Source organism: Elaeis guineensis, chromosome 10 (assembly GCF_000442705.2).
Source record: "Elaeis guineensis isolate ETL-2024a chromosome 10, EG11, whole genome shotgun sequence".
NCBI lineage: Eukaryota > Viridiplantae > Streptophyta > Magnoliopsida > Arecales > Arecaceae > Elaeis > Elaeis guineensis.
This window is the reverse complement of record NC_026002.2, coordinates 21,528,228-21,547,202: the sequence shown is the minus strand read 5'-3', so window position 1 is coordinate 21,547,202 and position 18,975 is coordinate 21,528,228. Positions and strand designations below refer to the sequence as shown.

Below are 18,975 nucleotides of genomic sequence, written 5' to 3'. Positions count from 1 at the left end.
TCATATTTGGTTGATTAAGTTAATCGTTGCATTTTTTTTCTAATTCTATGTGGATTTGGTTGAGTTTCTGATTCATAGTTTTGTGTTTGGTTGATTAATAGTTCATATTATGAGATGGATTATCTCTTGGTTTGAACTAACAGATTAAAATTCAAATAGTATTGGGCCCAAGGCCCAAAAATAATTAATTTTGTTAAACAAAAAAGTTAAACAGGTCAGATCAGGTTGGGTCTAGTAAACAGATTATTTATTTAGTAAATAAGTTAAATGGATTGAATCGGATCGGTTAGATAGGTTATCTGTTTAATAAACATGTTAAACGGATCGAATCGGATGACCTGTTTATTAAATGAGTCAGGTTCATATTTGAAAATCTGATCTGTTTAATAAATCGATCGGATTCAGATTTGATATTTTTTTATTCGATCTGTATTTGATCCGATCTATTTATGATCCGATCCGATCTGATTGCCACCCCTAATCTTCAGCAGTCTCATTTTTTATTTATTCTCTTGGGATCAAACAGAAGGGCAAAATAACCCAATAAATCTTTTTTACTTAGAAAAATGAAAGATGAAAGAGATATAGAAGGACCGCCATGGAGGTCAGAAACAAACAAGGGCAAATAAAAGATGTTGAACAGCATAAAAGAAGCATATTATGTTCACATTTGTTGACATCTGGAAAAGCATACCACATATTTGATCAAAGATTCATAGTTCACAAAGAGAGATGCGGCGCCGAAGAGAAATCTTAAAACAGAAAAAATATTAAGAGGTAACAAGATGAAAAATATATAAAGATGAAAAATAGAAAGCAACAGATGTATCGTGTTACTGTGCGTCTTCTCTTGCCTTCTCTTTCCTTTTTTCCCTTGAGGCTTGGTGATCTTCTGATTTCTAAGAAGAGAGAGTAAGAAACCCTAACAAGAGAAACTCAGTTGTCGATGGAAGATCGGAACCAAGGTCCATCTAAGAAAGGAAGGTAAAAGAGAAAGAAACTCAGAACCCTAATGAGAAAAGCTCAAAACCCTAACAATGGAGCCTGGAGTCTAGCGTGGACATCAAGCATAAAGGAAGGTAGCTACTCTCTGCATGAGGCGGACTGCAAATGGAGGAGCGATCCACTTTTTTTTCCCACCACATGATCAAAAGTTGAAACCCTAAGGCATAAATGGAAATAAATGGGTATAAACGATTTTTACAGTTGACCTTACCCAACTAGACCCATTTAATAAACGGATTAAACAGGTTAGCATATCAGAATCCAAATCTGACCCATTTAATAAACAGGTTAAATGGATTGATCTATTTATAATCTGAACTTATTTAGATCAAATCCAAATCTTTTTATGACAGGTCAAGCATGGATCAAATTGACAAATCGGATCATTATTTGTTCGCCCTAACGCTGCACCCTTCGTCCAAATGGCAACGGTGATATCAGGCTTAATAATTATTTATTGATTACCATGGGAGTCTTGCTAATTCTGACCCCATTCGGGATTAGATACATAGGTGTTAATCAAGGGCAAGTTATTTAGGCAGTCATTCACTCCCGTGTAGAACCGGTGCACCGAGCAAGGAGTTGGAAGGGGAAAGTAATCATACGCCAGAGATTGATGATGTTGGGCATTTTCCCTGGTCAGATTACGCAGGTGGTAGCCCAGCTTTAAGTCGGCACTAACGGGCTTTCGAGTTCAAACAACCAAGCGGGACAGCTCATAGATGGGAACACGTAAAATCACGTGTCTGAAATGTGGACGTAAGGTATGACTGTCGGCCACCTTTTCCGGGCCGCCCACCGCCCTCCATCCGTTCCAACACATACACAGGAAATATCACATTTACCCATGCGATAGTTTTCTGACAGGTGCTGATCGACAATTTGACTTGCACCGCTCGCAGCCCCTGGTAACCCACCAAAACACGGATTCTTTTTTATTTTTATTTTTTTATTTTTAAAAATATTTTCTCCCCTAACTTATTTTTCAATTTATCCCCTACGTTGAAATCGCAGATTGGACCGACGATTTTACGAATACCATGATGCTGACTTATTTTTTATTTTTATTTTATTTTTTGAGCAAATGGAAAACTAAAGACCCATGGGTGCATGGGGGTGGCACAGAGAAGCCGTGGCGGAGGGGAGGAGGTGGGGTTTGGGGACCGACGGAGGGTGGCACGAAGAAGTCGCACGAGGGAAGGGGGGAGGGGAGGTGTGGAGGAGCGGTGGGCAGCTTACGGATGAGTCGCAGATGGTGTGGGAGAGGGAATGGGCGTGGAGAACCCACCGACAGAGGATGGGATGGCACAGGCGGAGGATGGTATGCGGGATGGGAAGAGACCGCAGGCATGCAGGGGGCAGAGAGGTGCGCGAAGCAGCGGCGGGCATGCTTGGGGCCGAGGGGGTGCGCAGAGCAGCAGCGGACGTTGCTGTAGCAGCCCGGGTACTTGGGCCTGTAGCCCAGACGGCCCAACATCAAAAAAAAAAAAAAAAAAAAACAGAGAAGGAGGAAGACTCCTAGCCGGAGTCTTCTTCCTTCACGATTCCGGCAAAATCGGACTCAAAGAGTCCGGCTAGGGTAGGAAACCTCCTGTATAAAGATTCCCCGTCCTCTCTTAAGAAATTACAACCAAAAATTTTGAAGAAAATCGAGGGTTTTGAGAAACTTTCTCAAAGGTTACCGTGGGGGGGTTGATCGGAAGAAAGGAGAGTCGTCGGAGCTTTCTTTGGACGGCGGAACAAGGTATTTCCTCTTCTCCTTGTTATTCTCCGGTCACCGGTGTTTTTGGAAGCCGGCGAGGTGCCGGTTCGGGCTCAACAGGGATACCCTGTTTTTTTGTGATTTTCTTCCTTCTCTGCCGCCGGCAACAAGGAGGGGTGACACTGCCGCCGACATGGTAGCATTGCCGGCGTCGGGACGTTGCCGGGGAAGGTGGCTGGGGGTGCTCTCTGGGTCGGGATGTGGGGAGAGGTTCGGATGGGGGCTCGGGTCCCTGTTTTCAAACGTGAGGAGAGAAGAAGAAGAAGCATCTTCTCTCTTCTTTAATTAAAAAAAAAAATATAAATAAATAAATAATATATATATATATATATAAAAGGTGGGGGAACATGGGTATGAGTCCGATGACCTCAAAATATATAGAAAATTTATTTGGTTAAATCAATTTATTTTTGTTTGATAGGAGAACCGTCTAACGATCAGGGAGACAACGAGTAGGGCTTGATTTTCGGACTATAAGGTTGTGAATTTGAATTTTCAATTATCGAGGTAAGAATCCTGTACATGATCATCGCTAAATTTATGTTATTTATTTGTTAGTTTTATATGTTGAATTTGCAATATCGAAATTATAACCAATGAATTTTCTATGCTTGAGACATTGAGATATGGCTTATATGAATGTTTTTTTTAATATGAGTATATTATGAAAGGATTTTTTTATGATTGATGGTATGAATCTTATGGACATGATTTATCAACTTATTTATTCTGTAATTTAAAATAATTCGATAAAATCAAGAATTAAAGGAAAAATGGTTTGTTTTGGACTAACCTCGACATGTGAATCAGCCGGCCAGGAGCTAATGCCTGGGACAGCCCGCCAAGAGCTTATGCCTGGGACAGCCCCCACTGGCTTACAGGTGGATCAGCCGGCCAGGAGCTCATGCCTGGGATAGCCCGCCAGGAGCTTATGCCTGGGACAGCCTCTCACGGGCTTTCGTACGTGGGACAGCCGGCCAGGAGCTCATCCTGCGACAGCCTTGAAAGGCTTTTATGAAAGAATAATTGGATTGAAAAGAGATTGAGGTATGGTCTGGGTTAGTCCAAAGCCAAAAAGGGATGAAACATTGACAGATCAAAAATATGAGAAGATACAATATTTAATATGAAATTCAACAATGAATGAAGATTCCACCTGATGATGTATGGTGATACATATGCATATTTGTGATATTATTCTAGTTATTGTATACCTAGAAGATTTCTCAATTGCATTGGTTTTAGAAATATTAATTCTATTTACTGGCTTGATGTACATGTGCAGTGATTCTTACTGAGTTGAAGAAGCTCATATTTTTTCTTCTTATTTTTTTTTCAGACTCACAGGAAACTTAGATTGGATGGTTTGGGCGAGAGCAAATGAGGACTGAAGTCTTTAGTAATTTAGTTAGTTTAAAATTCTCTGATGCCAAAGAACATTTGAATAATTGTATTGAACAAGTTGCATTTGATTTGAAGTTGTGACATTGGTTGATTGATTTGATATTTAATTGGTTATTTAAAATTTTGAAGTGTTAAATTTTTAGGCCTTACATGATCCTAGGGTGCTGCTCTAGGGTTTGTGTGGCCGTGTCATGTGCCCAACTCAGGTATTGGGTTTGGGGCGTGACAGAGTGGTATCAGAGCCTAGGTTTAGGAATCCTAAGGTTTATTTTGAGAGAGAGTATATGGGTAGACTTTTAGATGGAAATTGACTAATATGAAATACTATTCTTAAATTTTTGACTCAAGTGAAACTGTGTAGGTTGTCATGGCAAGAGGGACTGAGCGTGGGCGAAATCGGAGACCTACTCGTTTTGCGGATGGCTCTAGTGCTTGGGAGCCAGCTACACCACAAGAAAATGCTCCACCCTCATCGGATAATGAAGCACCACAACAAGAACATCCTACTGAGCCTACAGAGGTCACTCCTAGGGAAGAAACTCCAGGAGAACCTGAAATTCAACCTGGGGAACAAATTACTGCAGCTCAGTTAATGCAAGTACTGGTTCAACAACAAGTGGCTGCAAGGGAAGATATGAGGAAGATATTGGAGGTGCAACAGGGACAACAACAACAGTTCATACAACAAATATTTCAGGAGCGACAGTCTCAGCAGCAACAAAGAGCTGAAAATCAGTATGAACGTCAAATCAATTTATTAGACTTCAAAAAATATGCACCACCGGCATTCTCAAGGACCTCAGATCCTATGGAAGCAGAAAGCTGGCTAAAAGCAATAGAGAAAGTTTTCCATGCTTTGAGATGTCCTGCTGAAGACAAGGTCACTTTTGCCACGTTTATATTACAAGGTGAGGCAGCCGATTGGTGGGAGATGAAAATTAGAAAGCTAGGGCCAAATGATGTACCTTTTACATTGGAAGAATTTAGAAAGGTTTTCTATGAGAAGTATTTTTCCCAGAGTATCCGACTCCAAAAATTTCAAGAGTTCGATCGTCTGGTGCAGGGCCACATGACAGTTGCTCAATATGCAGTCAAATTTGAAGAATTGTCGAGATACGCCCCTGCATTGATAGCTGAGGAAAATATTCGAGCCAGAAAATTTGAGAATGGATTAAGGGATAGAATCCAACAGTTGGTGACTGTTTTTGAGCTGCCCACTTATAAAGAAGTCGTAAACAAATGCTTAATAATAGAAAAAGGACTCAATGATGCTCAAGCAGCAAGAGAGAAAAGTATGAAGAAAAGGGATCGAGCAACTGATTTTCAAGGTCAAAGTAGCAGAGCCTTCAAGCCAAAAACCCCAAAACCAAGCCAGTCTGCAGTTGAAAGTAAAACTCAATATCAGGGGAGCATTATATGTTATAGATGTGGAGGACCCCATCTTAAACGAGATTGCACATGGCCTGGGGGATAATGTTACAAATGTGGATGAGATGGCCACAAAGCAGTTGTATGCCGCAATGGAGGAGAATCTCAGAGACAGCAGATGCCTCAAAATTATCAGAATACCCCCGCTAATCGAGCACCCCAAGATGTACAAAGACAAGATGCGGGACAACAAAAATCAAAGACCCAAGGACGAGTCTATGCACTTACCAACAGGATGCTAATGCTTCTAACTCAGTGGTGACAGGTACTGAATCGATCTCTTAAAAATTCTTTTATATATATGTCATGAATTATTATATGCTTAGATATATAAGGACATATAGCACTGAATGATAAATGAATATCTGACAGGTATGATTAAAATTGCATCCAACAATGTCTATGCTCTATTTGATCCTGGAGCTACCCACTCTTTTATAGCAACTAGTTTTATTAAGAAGATAAAGAGATGTCTCCTACACCTTTAGAAAATAATCTCTGTGTCTGCACACCAAGTGGAGAGGTGATCTTGGTTAATTCAATTTGAAAGATTGTGTCTAAGTATGAGGATAGGGAGATGAAAGCAAACTTATTAGTTTTAGAATGAAGGACTTTGATCTAATCTTGGGGATGATTGGTTAGCAGCATATCATGCTACAGTTGACTGCTTCCAAAAGACAATAATGTTTCAAATTCCAGAACAGTCAGAGTTTAGTTTTAAGAGCACTAAACCTTCTTTCACCAGAAGTTCATTCAGCTATTCATGCTCAGAAATTTCTTAGAAAAGGATGTGAAGGATTTCTAGCCACTGTATTAGAAACTCAGAATGAAAAACTCAAGTTAGAGGATATCCCTATTGTGAAGGAATTTTCTGATGTTTTTACTGATGACCTACCTGGACTACCTCCTGATCGAGAGATTGAATTTTTATTGACTGATCCCTGGTACGAGTTCAGTTTCTAAAGCTCCTTATCGAATGGCTCCAGCAGAATTGAAGGAATTACAAAAACAATTGCAAGAGTTGTTGGACAAAGGATTCATTAGACCTAGTGTGTCACCTTGGGGAGCTCCAGTACTTTTTGTAAAGAAGAAAGATGGTAGCCTTCGGCTTTGATAGACTACCGAGAATTAAACAAGGTAACAGTGCGAAACAAATATCCTTTACCACGAATTGATGACTGTTTGATCAGTTGCAAGGAGCTCAAGTTTTCTCAAAAATTGATCTTCGTTCTGGTTACCATCAGTTGAAGATACAGCCGGAGACATATCAAAAACAGCCTTTCGGACTAGATATGGGCATTATGAGTTTTTAGTCATGCCATTTGGTCTGACCAATGCACCGGCAGCCTTTATAATCTTATGAATCGAGTGTTTGCATCATACTTGGATCGATTTGTAGTTGTATTTATTGATGATATTTTAATTTACTCGAAAAGCTCACTCGACATGAAGAAATTTGAGGACTGTATTAGAAACTCTGAGGGAAAAGAAGCTGTATGCAAAGCTACAAAAATGTGAATTTTGGATGAGCAGTGTTACTTTTCTCGGGCATGTCATCTCCAAGGAGGGTGTCTCAGTTGACCCAAGGAAAGTGGAGGCAGTAGTTGACTGGAGCCGACCCACTAACGTATCAGAGATACGCAGCTTTTTGGGATTAGCTGGCTATTATCGAAGGTTTGTGGAAGGTTTCTCTAGTATTGCTATGCCTCTATCTCGTCTAACACAGAAACAAGTAAAATTTGAATGGACAGACGAATGTGAGCAAAGCTTCCAAGAGTTAAAAAGACGACTGGTGACTGCTCCAATCTTAACCATTCCATCTGGGACAGAGGGTTTCACTATCTATAGCGATGCTTCTCGTAAAGGTCTCGGTTGTGTTTTGATGCAAAAAGGAAAGGTGATAGCTTATGCCTCTCGACAACTGAAGTTATATGAGCGGAATTATCCTACTCATGACTTAGAATTAGCAGCTGTAGTTTTTGCTTTAAAAATATGGAGGCATTACTTATATGGGGAGCATTGCGAGATTTTCACAGATCATAAAAGTTAAAATATATCTTTACTCAGAAGGAGTTAAATATGAGACAAAGAAGGTGGCTGAAACTACTAAAGGACTATGACGTGACAATAAATTACCATCCCGGGAAAGCAAATGTTGTAGCCGATGCTCTAAGTAGAAAGTTTTCTGGTGAATTGGCTGCTCTAATTACCTCACAAAAATCTATATTGCTGGATTTGGAGAAATCAGGAATTGAAATACGACTGCATGATTCTCAAGTTCAGCTTGCAAATCTTGTACTACAGCCTACTTTGATTGAAAAGATTAAAGCAGCTCAAAAGGAGGATTCAGAGTTATAAAAGGTCATAAATGTAGTGAAATCCGGTATACAGACAAAATTTTGGATACATGAGGATGGGTCATTGAGATTTGATAACAGATTATGTGTTCCCAAGATTTCAGGATTAAGAGACGAGATCCTAGAGGAAGCTCACTGTTCGGCTTACACTATGCATCCTGGAAGCACAAAGATGTATCAAGATTTGAAAAGAAATTTTTGGTGGTCTGGTATGAAAAGGGATATTGCATAATTTGTAGCCCAATGTTTGGTATGTCAACAAGTAAAAGCTGAACATCAAAGACCAGCAGGACCACTGCAGTCTCTTCTTATTCCTCAGTGGAAATGGGAGCATATTACTATGGATTTTGTAACTGGATTACCTAAAACATTTCGAAATAATAATGCCGTATGGGTAATTGTTGATCGATTGACGAAATCAGCACATTTCTTACCCTTTCGGATTGGTCTCTCCTTAGAAAGATTGGCAGGCTTATATATAGAGCAGATTGTACGACTGCATGGAGTACCAGTTACTATTGTGTCAGATCGAGATAGTAGATTTGTTTCGCAGTTTTGGAAGAGTCTTCATAAAGCTCTTGGAACCAAGTTAAATTTCAGTACAGCTTTTCATCCTCAAACTGACGGACAATCAGAACGAACCATACAGATCCTAGAGGATATGTTAAGGGCTTGTGTCATGGACTTAGGCGGAGCATGGGATAATCACTTATCATTGGTTGAGTTTGCTTATAATAATAGTTACCAAGCAAGCATTCAGATGGCTCCTTTCGAGGCATTATATGGAAGAAAATGTAGATCGCCCATTTGTTGGGATGAGGTGGGGAAAGAAAACTGTTGGGACCAGAAATAGTGCAGCAGACAGTGAAAAAAGTACACATGATTCAGGAACGACTTCGTACGGCTCAGAGCAGGCAAAAGAGTTATACTGATAATAGAAGAAGGGAGCTGGAATTTCATGTAGGCGATCATGTTTTTCTGAGAATTTCTCCCACTAAAGGTGTAATGAGATTTGGAGTTCGTGGTAAGTTGAGTCCAAGATATATTGGCCCTTTTGAAATTTTAGACAGGATCGGAGAGGTTGCATATCGATTAGCATTACCGCCGACTTTATCTGGTGTTCATGATGTGTTTCATATATCGATGTTGAGGAAGTATATTCCAGATCCAAGTCATGTCGTGAGTTATGAACCTTTGCGTCTTCAGAAGGATATGACTTATGAAGAATATCCAGTACGGATTGTTGACAAGAAAGATCAGGTGTTACGACATCGAATTATTCCTTATGTGAAGATTCAATGGGGCAATCATAGCGAGAGAGAGGCTACATGGGAACTCGAGACAGAAATGAAGATCAAGTATCCACAACTTTTTGAAAACTCAGGTATGTAAATTTCGAGGACGAAATTTTTTTTAAGGGGGGGAGATTGTAGCAGCCCGGTTATCTGGGCCTGTAGCCCAGACGGCCCAACAACAAAAAAAAAAAAAAAAAAAAAGAAAACAGAGAAGGAGGAAGACTCCTAGCCGGAGTCTTCTTCCTTCACGATTCCAGCAATTTCGGACTCAAAGAGTCCGGCTAGGGTAGGAAACCTCCACTATAAGATCCCCCGACCTTCCTTTAGGAAGTTACAACCAAAAATTTTGAGGAAAATCGAGGGTTTTGAGAAACTTTCTCAAAGATTACCGTGGGGGGGTTGATCGGAAGAAAGAGGAGTCGTCGGAGCTTTCTTTGGACGGCGGAACCAGGTATTTCCTTTTCTCCTTGTTATTCTCCGGTCACCGGTGTTTGGAAGCCGGCAAGGAGCTGGTTCGGGCTCAACAGGGATACCCTGTTTTTGTGATTTTCTTCCTTCCCTGCCGCCGGCAACAAGGAGGGTGACTCTGCCGCCGACACGGTAGCATTGCCGGCGTCGGAACGTTGCCGGGGAAGGTGGCTGGGGGTGTTCTCTGGGTCGGGATATGGGGAGAGGTTCGAATGGGGGCTCGGGTCCCTGTTTTCGAACGTAAGGAGAGAAGAAGAAGAAGCATCTTCTCTCTTCTTTAAAAAAAAAATATATATATATATATATAAAAATATATATATATATATAAATATATATATATATATATATATATAAAAGGTGGGGGAACATGGGTATGAGTCAGATGACCTTAAAATATATAGAAAATTTATTTGGTTAAATCAATTTATTTTGTTTGATAGGAGAGCAGTCTAACGATCAGGGAGACAACGAGTAGGACTTGATTTTCGGACTATAAGGTTGTGAATTTGAATTCCCAATTATCGAGGTAAGAATCCTGTACATGATCATCGCTAAATTTATGTTATTTATTTGTTAATCTTATATGTTGAAATTGCAATATTGAAATTATAATCGATGAATTTTCCATGCTTTAGACGTTGAGATATGGCTTATATGAATATTTTTTTTTTGAGTATATTATGAAAGAATTTTTATGATTGATGGTATGAATCTTATGGACATGAATTATCAACTTATTCATTCTGTAAATTGAAATAATTCGATAAAATTCATAATTGAATGAAAAGGGTATGTTTTGGACTAACCTCGACATATGAATCAGCCGGCCAGGAGCTCATGCCTGGGACAGCCCGCCAGGAGCTTATGCCTGGGACAGCCCCCACTGGCTTACAGGTGGATCAGCCGGCCAGGAGCTCATGCCTGGGACAGCCCGCCAGGAGCTTATGCCTGGGACAGCCTCTCACGGGCTTTTGTACGTGGGACAGCCGGCCAGGAGCTCATCCTGGGACAGCCTTGAAAGGCTTTTATGAAAGAATAATTGGATTGGAAAGAGATTGAGGTATGGTCTGAGTTAGTCCAAAGCCAAAAAGGGTTGAAATATTGACAGATCAAAAATATGATAAGATACAATACTTAATATGAAATTCAACAATGAATGAAGATTCCACCTGATGATGTATGATGATACATATGCATATTTGTGATATTATTCTAGTTATTGTATACCTAGAAGATTTCTCAATTGCATTGGTTTTAGAAATATTAATTCTATTTACTGGCTTGATGTACATGTGCAGTGATTCTTACTGAGTTGGAGAAGCTCATATTTTTCTTCTTAATTTTTTTCAGACTCACAGGAAACTTAGATTGGATGGTTTGGGCGAGAGCAAATGAGGACTGAAGTCTTTAGTAATTTAGTTAGTTTAAATTCTCTGATGCCAAAGAACATTTGAATAGTTGTATTGAACAAGATTGCATTTGATTTGAAGTTGTGACATTGGTTGATTGATTTGGTATTTAATTAGTTATCTAAAATTTTGAAGTGTTAAAATTTTAGGCCTTACATGATCCTAGGGTGCTGCTCTAGGGTTTGTGTGGCCGTGTCATGTGCCCAACTCAGGTATTGGGTTGGGGCGTGACAGAATCGAGGCGAACCGACAAAGGAACCCGGAGCCGAATCGGAAAAAGAAAAATAGAGAGAGAGAGAAATAGAGAGCAAGAGAGAGGAAGAAAGAAAAAGAGGGAGAGGAAGGAGCCGGCAAGGCTGCCGGAGGGCGCAGTCCACGCACGCGGTGCCACAGGCATGAAACAAGGGCAATACCCCTGTTTCACGAAAATTTTTTTAATAATCGGATTTTAAGTGAAGCCGGCCATTTTTTTTTAAAAAAAATCATGAAGTCGGCAACTGGGTTGCCGACTTCATGAGTTTAAAACCAAAAAAAAAAACGAAAACAGACCGTCACCTATTTCAACAAGGGCAAGGCTTCGCCCGTTCGACCGCCCTCAAGCCGTCGGCGTCGGCTCGCCGGCCACTAGGGACTTCATGACGAAGGCGCCGTCCGTCCGGTACGTCGCCCCCCCAGTTGAGCGCTCTCTCTTTTTCGCTCTTTCAAATGCCCTATCGGGCGATAACAGGGTCAGAAGCCCTTCGATGGCCGCAGCGGGCCACCGCCGGCCTCCGACAGCTCCCGCCTCCCTCTCTCTCCTCTTTCTCTCTCTTTCTCACTTTTCCTCTCTTTTCCTCTCGGTACCGCCAATATACCGTTTGAATCGGCCGAATCGTGCCGGTTCTCTGTCGGTCCGGTACAGTACGGGGTGTACCGACCGGTTCAGCACAATATAGAAAATCCTATTTAAGACATCTAGAGACCATTCATAATAGTGCACCACATTTAGAGTTCAATTTCCTACATATGCGAAGTTGGTAAAGGAGATATGCATAAAATTTCTAATTCATCCTCAATCACGTATGCCATGAAAGATGGTACTGTCCTGAACCGCCACTTCAGGGTTCATCGAGCCGTACCCGAGATGGACTAGCTCAATTGTGCCCCTCAGTTTGAGAAATCGGCAAGGGAAGGGGAGAAGAAGAAGGAGAAGGAAAGAGAGGAAAAGAGAGAGCAAGAGGGAAGGATTGAGAGGGAGTGGGAGGGAAGGAGAGAGAAGGAGCAGAAGGGAGGGAGAGGGAGAGAGAGAGGCTAAAACAGACGGAGGGCAAGGACTTTCAAGCCTCCTCTCCTCCAATTGTCGAGCGCCGACTTCAAATTAAAAATTAAAAAAAGAGACCAGAGCCCCTATTACATTTCAAAGAAGAGGCTCCACCATTGTTACACCATTGTTGACTTCATTTTTTTTAAAAAAATCACAAAAAAAAAGGCTAGAGACCCTGTTTCATTTTGAAATAGGAGGTTCCACCCCAATTATACTGGGGCCGAGGAGAGGAGGCTCAAAAGTCCTCTCCCTCTCCCTCCGGCCTTTTGCTCTCTCTCCCCCTTCCCTCTCCCTCACCTCCCTCTCTTTTTCTCTATTTCATCATGTTGCGGCCGGAGGAGAGGGGGCTCGAAACCGCTCTTTCCCTCCCTCTGTCAACCTCTTTCTCCCCCCCTCCTCTCCCTCTCTCCCTCCATCCCTCTCCCTCGCTCCATCTCGTTTCCTCTCTTTCCGTCTCCCTCTCCGGCTCCCCTTTGTCAGTACGCAGTGAATCAGCATCGCACAGTATCACACCACACCGTACAGCCATGTAATCGGCACAGGTTCCAATACCAATTCCACTAATGTTGATGCATCCACTCTGACCAACTACAACATGTCATGTCATAAATGAAGAAAAATTATGACAATCAAAGCTATACCTGATCCCATATAAATATGGTTACCTGGTGCACTTCAATTTGGCTGCTCACTCTCTGTAATCTCATCCTAGGACATTGTAGGCTCATTTTTCTAAGAACATACCACATTTAACCATGCTTCTAAACTATATTTCCACAACTCTTGATCTTTAGTAGTGTTCTCCCCTCACTGTCATGCTCACTTCATCTTCTGCCAATCATTTAGCTTGTCAAATTCATCTAGGCAACAAATTCATTTTGGCATAGGCACATTCAATCATCATATATACAAGCATCCTTTTTATTTACCATTATTTTTGTTTCTGATTTTCCAATACAACTTATTTTTACCACTGTCCCATCAATAATTTCTTAGATTGACCCAGGCATAAGGAACTCTAAAAAATATGCCTATACATCCCTCTCAATCCAGTCTATGAGAATTAGGGCCATAATTTCAACATACTTCATATCTGAAAGGCAAGATAGTGAAAATAATCTACTTAAAGCATTCTGAAATATTAATGCCATGCATCATCATCCTATGCACATGCATACGCATCAAAAAAGCAATAACATATATGAACCTGACAAAGTTTCCTTGCAAATCATCTGTTTACTCCAATGATTACAGAGAATGTGGAAAAGGCATTGTACTATCTTAACATTAATCAGATGGCCTTATTCCATTTAAATAGGGACTGCTTCATGGATCAAATTCTTATTTAACACCCTGGGAATTTGTGCTGAGCTCTTGGTAAAAGCAACTTCAAACAAGAGAAAGCCTGCCAATAGTACATGCAATACTTGCTGGCTAAAAGGTCCACTGCCTTCCTGGTTAAGCAATTTTAGTTCACAAGCTAGGAACAACTCTCTATAACTCCTGGAGTTAGAGAATGAGTTTAGGTAAAGAATAAAAAAAGACAAGGTACTTTTAGAGCTCAATAATGTACCATTTTAAAGTGGGATGAGGCAACCAAGTGGATATCCCTCCACATGCATGATTCCAACAATTAATCACCATGAGCCATATAATTAGCAAACTATGAGTCACGTGATTAGCAAAATCCTACTGATGAACTAACAACACATTTCAAGTAAGATATATTGCTGAAAACAGTTGAAACTTCTCACATACCACGAAAGATATGACGGAATTTCCACTCATTTCCATGAAGGTCTCGTGCCATCAACTCTTGTGCAGGAGGCTGCTGTGAAAAATCCTAGAAGAGCAGCATACAGATAGAAGAATAAGAAAGACGAGCAGATTTGTAATGCATATTTTCCAGAAAAACAGCCATTCTGTCAGTAAAGTTCACACCTACACGAACAAAAAAACTCACCAATGGTGGAAAGACTTTTTCAGCTGCTCGCCGGGGAACAGAGAAACCACCATGTGTACTGGTGTCACTTGCAGTCAATGTTTTACAGAAATAATTAGTTGGCTGTTTGCTGGGTGTACCCAATTCAGTAGGGAGATAGGGTTCTTTTTGCTCTTGCTGAATATAAGATTATGTCAAAAATTTATAAAAAGCATCCATAACATGATCAAATAAGGTCAAAAGCACAAAGATACTAATGATTACCGGGCTCAAAGGTTGCAATGTCATTTGGGCATAAACTTCATCTGTCTCTACATCAGCCTAAAGTGTGCACAACACGCGTTCATGTGTCAGGCAGCTGGCCATGAAATCATACATGTCCAAAAATGCATATTTAACTTACATGCATAGTGACATTATGCAGCTGACAGATCAACTGAGGAGGTAAGCTTGGATAGTTGGGAATATGGGAATCAATTTCCTTGTTTGTTGATGCAGCTACCTGCATAGATACACTGAAGCATTATAATTCACAAAAAAATAATAAGGAAGTTAATATGTTCTCTATGCCAGGAGGCCTGATCCTTATAAGGGAAGATCGTCCATAATAAAGCTGAAACTAGATAACCTTTTACACAACCCATCAAGCATTTTAATAATAGAAGGGTCATAGATATTAAAACAACAAATAGTTGATAACATACATAATATCCGAAATCTATAAAAAATGCAAGACATAAGCACATCAAAGTTAGCAACCTAGCAAGAACATATGACGAATTGTTCCATGCAATACAAATTTAAAACTACTTGCTATCCACCAGTCATAAACACCACACCATCACTTTATAATAGACTTTATAATAGTGCACATCTTTGTCATCCATGAGTGAAAGACTGATATATAATTGGAGTGAAAAACTGACCTGCTCACTATGACCCTGTGGGAAGTATACCACACGACTTCCAACAGCAGGTAATGATACAAGTGGCCCAGCACATGCATGCCATAACTCTGAATTCAGATATCTTTGTTCTTCTGTCAAAGATGGCACCTCATTAGAAGCAAACTTGGAAAGGATGCAGCAAAGAGAAAATGATCACGTCTTGGATTTGAGCAGCAAAAATTGGCAATTATAGATAAAAACTACTGGGTGCACAATTGGGAAAAGATGTAGTTCCTTTTGAAACCTAAGCTAAACCTAATCCAAATATGTGTAAACAGAACCATTGAATATGGCAAGCTGCTTCAAGATTAAACCCAAAAAAGAAGAAGAAGAAGAAGAAGAAGAAACATCATCCCTATCTTTATTTGATAGCTGATCCATACACCGCAAACCTACAAGAACAACTATAAAGCAAAGTCTATGTTTGCGCAAGATGTTGCTTTCCTCCATAGTGGATTGAAACTCACAGTTCTATTACATAAAGGAATGTTGTAGATTTAAAATTCTTATCTCCTGAAATGGTTCTTCTAGTTCCACAGCTCCTCACAGAAAAACTGTTATCCTTCTGTCTGTGATCAGGACTGTCCAAAAATAGGTAAGACCTACACAAATATCAGAGTTTAAGCCCCCCATCTCAGTATGGCTGACTAACTTTCCAACTATGCAAGTTTGGTATGCATAGCAGAGTTTGAAACCTCCACAAGAACAACTACAGGAGACACATACATATCAGATCCATGGCAAATGCTCACTGGATGGTTCTTTTGTGCAACTCCTGGCCTGTGCCCAATACAGCCAGATGATGGCAGTTTAAATGAAGCAGGAGAAACTTAAATGTTTTGTTGTTTAGCTTGACATACTGACACTGCAGAAAATTCCAATGACTTGAGCTCTAGAGAATCCAGAGCCTGTACCACCATGAACCCAGAGAAGATCAAATTGAAAACTAAATACAGGACATACAGATATATTCAGGAGAAGGGAAAGAACCCAAAGAAAGTCATCTGCAGCCAATAGACAAAAATCTCAAATTCCAAACTTCATCAGAAATTCAAATCAGGAAACCATATTTAACCACTGAATAAATACCTTAACCTCAGCCTGCATGCCCTTGATTGCATCTATATGGGTTTGTCTTTACTGATACAGTACACATCAATGCTTGACAAGTTTCTAGGATTGGATATCAACCTCCTAAATGATGCCAATTTCTGGGCCAAGACAACTTTGGGGTTTGCTGTAAAGCTTAAAGACCAGCTTATGCGAGCACAAAACCTATGTATCGCTTACATAGCTCTCATGCAACGAGGGAGCAACCAACAAAAATCTCAAAGTACTTGTAGGAGTTTCGATAAGGAAGACAAATTCTGACAGAAGAAAGCGCATTCATTTGTGATGTACAGATTATAGGCAGAAAAGCCAAACTGATGCAGAATCCAAAACCAGTGGAATGCAGAACGTTCTACCGTGTATTCTATAAAGAAAAATCACAATAATTGAGTTTAAATATAAAAATATGCATCCACAGCAACTAAATGGAAAGCATGGTACAAAATAGTTCCATGAACACAAAGTTTTCAGACAACTAAGAAAATAAGCAGCTTAGAAGCTCACCTTCCTGAGGCTGATTTGCAAGACCTGACGATGAGATCCTCATCTTTTGCAGATATGAAAAGGTTTAATACAAAAGGAACAAAAAGCTGGAGACAGAAGTTGCTCCTTTTCTTCGGCACACAAGTGAAATATCCGAAGTAAGGTGATTCGTCAACAAAAATTATAACTTTTCAATTCCCTGGTTGAAATGACTATTATGGCTTCGTTTATGTTTCTCTCCGGAGCACCAAACCCACTGCTTTGCTTCGGTTCATCCAACTGAGAAGAAGAGGACCAACACAAAAATTGGAGAAGAATACTCCACTTGGTGAACAAACCCCTGCAGGTACGCACACCTTCCACCGACACCAATTCCACTGGAAGAAATTATCATCTCCAAGCTCATCAGTTCCTGACATTCACCATGCAAACTTTAGAGTTAAATATTTCGACCTGAAAAAGATTATCTCCACCTTCTGACGACAGATTTTCCAGCTGAAACCTAGACCAAGATCCCAGATTTCACAAAGCGACCTTCAGGCTTATTGAGAGCCTGGGTTTTCAAACGTCAGAAGAAATTCTAACCGAAACTCCTACCATGGTAACCTCCACCCGAGGTCTCGAACAACGGCAGTAAGACTCGCAACACCAGAGATTAAAGACCTCAAGCGAAGGGTAGAAACTTAAACCAGAAGTACAACAACTACCTCAGCTAAGGCAACCCAGTATGAACCCTCCCCAAAGAAGTAACCTTTCGATTAAAAATCCCTTCAACCGAGTTAAGCTCTCCAAACCTCAAGATACCAGCTCGCACCACCACAACTCGCACAAAAGCCCCCACGTTTGAGAAGAAACCCCAACGGGGACCTGAGAATCGCCCAGATCTCCCCTCAGGATCTCTCCAAGCACTTCAAACCAGCACTAAGAGCTCCCGAAGCACCACAACAAGTTCGCCCTCCCAACCAAGCCACGATCTCAAGCCCTATCCCACAGATCTCCTCGAAATAGGAAAACGAGCCCGTTCCCCGAGAACTCGGTGCCGGAAGCCGAAAACCCCTAGGCCGAGCTCCGCGTGCACAGGAGCTTCATCTTAAACCCTATCCAGCCCAGATCTCCACCGCCTCCGCAGCAAACCAGCTCGGGTTCCCGGGATTTCAGGCGGCGGCGATGGAGCATTTCAGGGAGGAGATTCGCATCACGAAAAGATTTCCCCGAGTTGGATCGAAGACCAGAGATCGCTCGCTCGAGCGAAGGTTCTGAGAGAGACAGAGGAGAGTTGAGTTCGGCTTGCTTAGAAACTGAAGCTGAAGCCAGTAGCAGGGTTGTATTTCTTTACGAGTACAAGGGAGTAGAAATCGTCATTATCATCATCGATTTTTTTTTTTATTTTTTTTTCTTTCTTGCCCCTTTTTATCGTCACCTCTTATATAGAGGGAAGAGAAAGTTAGGGACGTATTTCCTAATGCATCCTTGGCGTTTGACATTTTATTTTATTTTATTTTTGTAAGGCGTCTTCACTATAATAGCCGCACGTATTTGGATCAAAGAATAAAAAATAATCTAAAACGGGTACTGCGACACTTTTTTTTTTTTTTTTTTCAGGAAGAAATTACTCCGAAATTCAAGAATTCCGGTAGTTTGAACTGCCCATGAGAATTTTCCGATTGAATTGCTCATGAAAATTTTGTAGGAAAAATTTTTTATCACCAAATTTGACTACTAAAAATGGCGAACCCCACGTACGTTCATTATAAAATAGTTGCCTGGTTGTTAACTATTATAAAAAAAAAAAATAGCTATTAGTAACTGGGCGCTTGAAATGGTAGATAATAAAACTAACCATATATATCTTCTTCCACTGACACAATCAAGTTATATTATGTATAAGGCTTATGTAGATCTCAATCACTAGCTTAAAGCTATTCAAGAAAATAAGATAATGATAAACATTAGATACTAATCAAGCTATATAACAATAAACATTCAAGAATCTAATCAATATTACGTAAATAACATCTGAAAAGTCCAAAAATGATCCAAGTAAACCGAACATGATAATATA

General features: G+C 40.5%; 1 protein-coding gene across 1 annotated transcript in view; it reads right to left on the bottom strand.

Annotated features, from left to right (window-relative positions):
- Window positions 1-18,257, bottom strand: part of LOC105059786 (auxin response factor 17) — a 51,844-nt gene extending 33,587 nt beyond the window's left edge. The window contains exons 1-6 of the mRNA XM_010943224.4: window positions 16,935-18,257; window positions 15,300-15,412; window positions 14,777-14,875; window positions 14,638-14,694; window positions 14,395-14,550; window positions 14,190-14,274 (exon numbers count right to left, since the gene is read on the bottom strand). Coding sequence (XP_010941526.1) covers window positions 14,190-14,274; window positions 14,395-14,550; window positions 14,638-14,694; window positions 14,777-14,875; window positions 15,300-15,412; window positions 16,935-16,977 — 553 coding nt within the window. The 5' untranslated portion in view covers window positions 16,978-18,257. The remainder of the gene's footprint in view (window positions 1-14,189; window positions 14,275-14,394; window positions 14,551-14,637; window positions 14,695-14,776; window positions 14,876-15,299; window positions 15,413-16,934) is intronic.
- Window positions 18,258-18,975: the final 718 nt, after the last annotated feature.